At 43.0% G+C, this 2500-nt stretch overlaps 1 protein-coding gene across 3 annotated transcripts in view; it reads left to right on the top strand.

Annotated features, from left to right (window-relative positions):
- Positions 1 to 2500, top strand: part of ugt8 (UDP glycosyltransferase 8) — a 35765-nt gene that overhangs the window by 26076 nt on the left and 7189 nt on the right. For all 3 annotated transcript variants that reach the window (XM_053619167.1, XM_053619169.1, XM_053619168.1), the window contains one exon: positions 683 to 902. In XM_053619167.1, the coding sequence (XP_053475142.1) occupies positions 683 to 902 (220 nt within the window). The remainder of the gene's footprint in view (positions 1 to 682; positions 903 to 2500) is intronic.

The raw sequence follows: 2500 nt of genomic DNA, 5'->3' as shown, positions 1-2500 counted from the left end.
CTTCCCAGACTGATGTATTTCAATCACCTTCTTCCTCATCCTTTCTGGAATTTCTTTCAACTTTAGCGTAGCGTGTTACTGTGTAAGGACTTTTAACCGACTTCATGCTGTTGAAAACGTTCTATTAAAGTGTTGATGTGATTGAACAGGGTTTGCAGTAATCAGGCCTGGTTGCGTCTAGTCCATCTGAACCCCGTTATGAATGCAGTTTCATAGATTTGGGGAATTAGTAACTACGGGGGCAAATACATTTTCACACAGGCCCAGTCGGTATTGGATAACTTCTTTTGCTTCAGTATATAAAAATATATCACTATTATATCTGTTCTCTGACCTAATGGGTGTGGTCATTTCCAGCATGACTCCGCCCCTGTATACACGGCACTGAATAATTTTATGAGAATAAAAAAATATATTTAAGTACAGTTCAGGATATTTGTACATTCTGGCAGCTTGTAGTAGCCCAATGCCTTACTGACACGCTTTCTGTTTGAGTTTCCTTTGATCCGTCGCCAACCTGCACATGTGCGTGTTGAACGCGGCTGCACCCAAGTCGAACGAAAGTGCTGATTTACAAGTCAAATCCGGGTCTGCTGTGGACATTTGGGAAAATAATGAGTTTCTGGCGCCGAACAAACACAGGAAATACAAGCGTTATAAGATTTCTATCTCCGTTTCTCAGGACACAAGAACACGAGGGCGTTCCTGAGCCACGGCGGCCTGAACAGCATCTACGAGGCCATGTACCACGGCGTGCCCGTCGTCGGAGTGCCCCTCTTCGGCGATCACTACGACACCATGACACGGGTGCAAGCCAAAGGCATGGGCATCATGCTGGAGTGGAAGAAAATGAGCGAGGAGGATCTTTACACGGCCATGCTTAACATCATCACGGACACAAGGTAACACACACACACACAAACACACACGCACACACACACATGCACACACTGGGTTTTAGGCTTAGACCCATCCCAGAGATCTGTGAGGGGAAAGTTAAACTCGGTCTCAATGTTAAAAAAATAACATTGAAGGCAGTAACATTTTTTCCCCACCCACAGAATTAGAACTAGTCACTCTCTATCCACACTAGTCACTCTCTATCCACACTGGTTACTCTCTATCCACACTAGTTACTCTCTATCCACACTAGTTACACTCTATCCACACTAGTTACACTCTATCCACACTAGTTACTCTCTATCCACACTAGTGACTATCCATACTAGTGACTCTCTATCCACACTAGTTACTCTCTATCCACACTAGTGACTATCCATACTAGTGACTCTCTATCCACACTAGTGACTCTCTATCCACACTAGTTACTCTCTATCCACACTGGTTACTCTCTATCCACACTAGTTACTCTCTATCCACACTAGTTACACTCTATCCACACTGGTTACTCTCTATCCACACTAGTGACTCTCTATCCACACTAGTTACACTCTATCCACACTAGTTACTCTCTATCCACACTAGTTACACTCTATCCACACTAGTTACTCTCTATCCACACTAGTTACTCTCTATCCACACTAGTTACTCTCTATCCACACTAGTTACTCTCTATCCACACTAGTTACACTCTATCCACACTAGTTACTCTCTATCCACACTAGTGACACTCTATCCACACTAGTTACTCTCTATCCACACCGGTTACTCTCTATCCACACCGGTTACTCTCTATCCACACTAGTTACTCTCTATCCACACTAGTTACACTCTATCCACACTAGTTACTCTCTATCCACACTAGTTACACTCTATCCACACTAGTTACTCTCTATCCACACCGGTTACTCTCTATCCACACTAGTTACTCTCTATCCACACTAGTTACTCTCTATCCACACTAGTTACACTCTATCCACACTAGTTACACTCTATCCACACTAGTTACTCTCTATCCACACTAGTTACTCTCTATCCACACTAGTTACTCTCTATCCACACTAGTTACACTCTATCCACACTAGTTACTCTCTATCCACACTAGTTACACTCTATCCACACTAGTGACTCTCTATCCACACTAGTGACTATCCATACTAGTGACTCTCTATCCACACTAGTTACTCTCTATCCACACTAGTTACACTCTATCCACACTAGTTACTCTCTATCCACACTAGTTACTCTCTATCCACACTAGTTACACTCTATCCACACTAGTGACTCTCTATCCACACTAGTTACACTCTATCCACACTAGTTACACTCTATCCACACTAGTTACTCTCTATCCACACTAGTTACTCTCTATCCACACTAGTGACTATCCATACTAGTGACTCTCTATCCACACTAGTGACTCTCTATCCACACTAGTGACTCTCTATCCACACTAGTTACACTCTATCCACACTAGTTACTCTCTATCCACACCGGTTACTCTCTATCCACACCAGTTACTCTCTATCCACACTAGTTACTCTCTATCCACACTAGTTACACTCTATCCACACTAGTTACTCTCTATCCACACTAGTTA

This window comes from Ictalurus furcatus, chromosome 29 (genome assembly GCF_023375685.1).
Source record: "Ictalurus furcatus strain D&B chromosome 29, Billie_1.0, whole genome shotgun sequence".
Taxonomy (NCBI): Eukaryota; Metazoa; Chordata; class Actinopteri; order Siluriformes; family Ictaluridae; genus Ictalurus; species Ictalurus furcatus.
The sequence above is the reverse complement of the archived record's forward strand: the minus strand, read 5'-3'. Positions and strand labels throughout refer to the sequence as shown.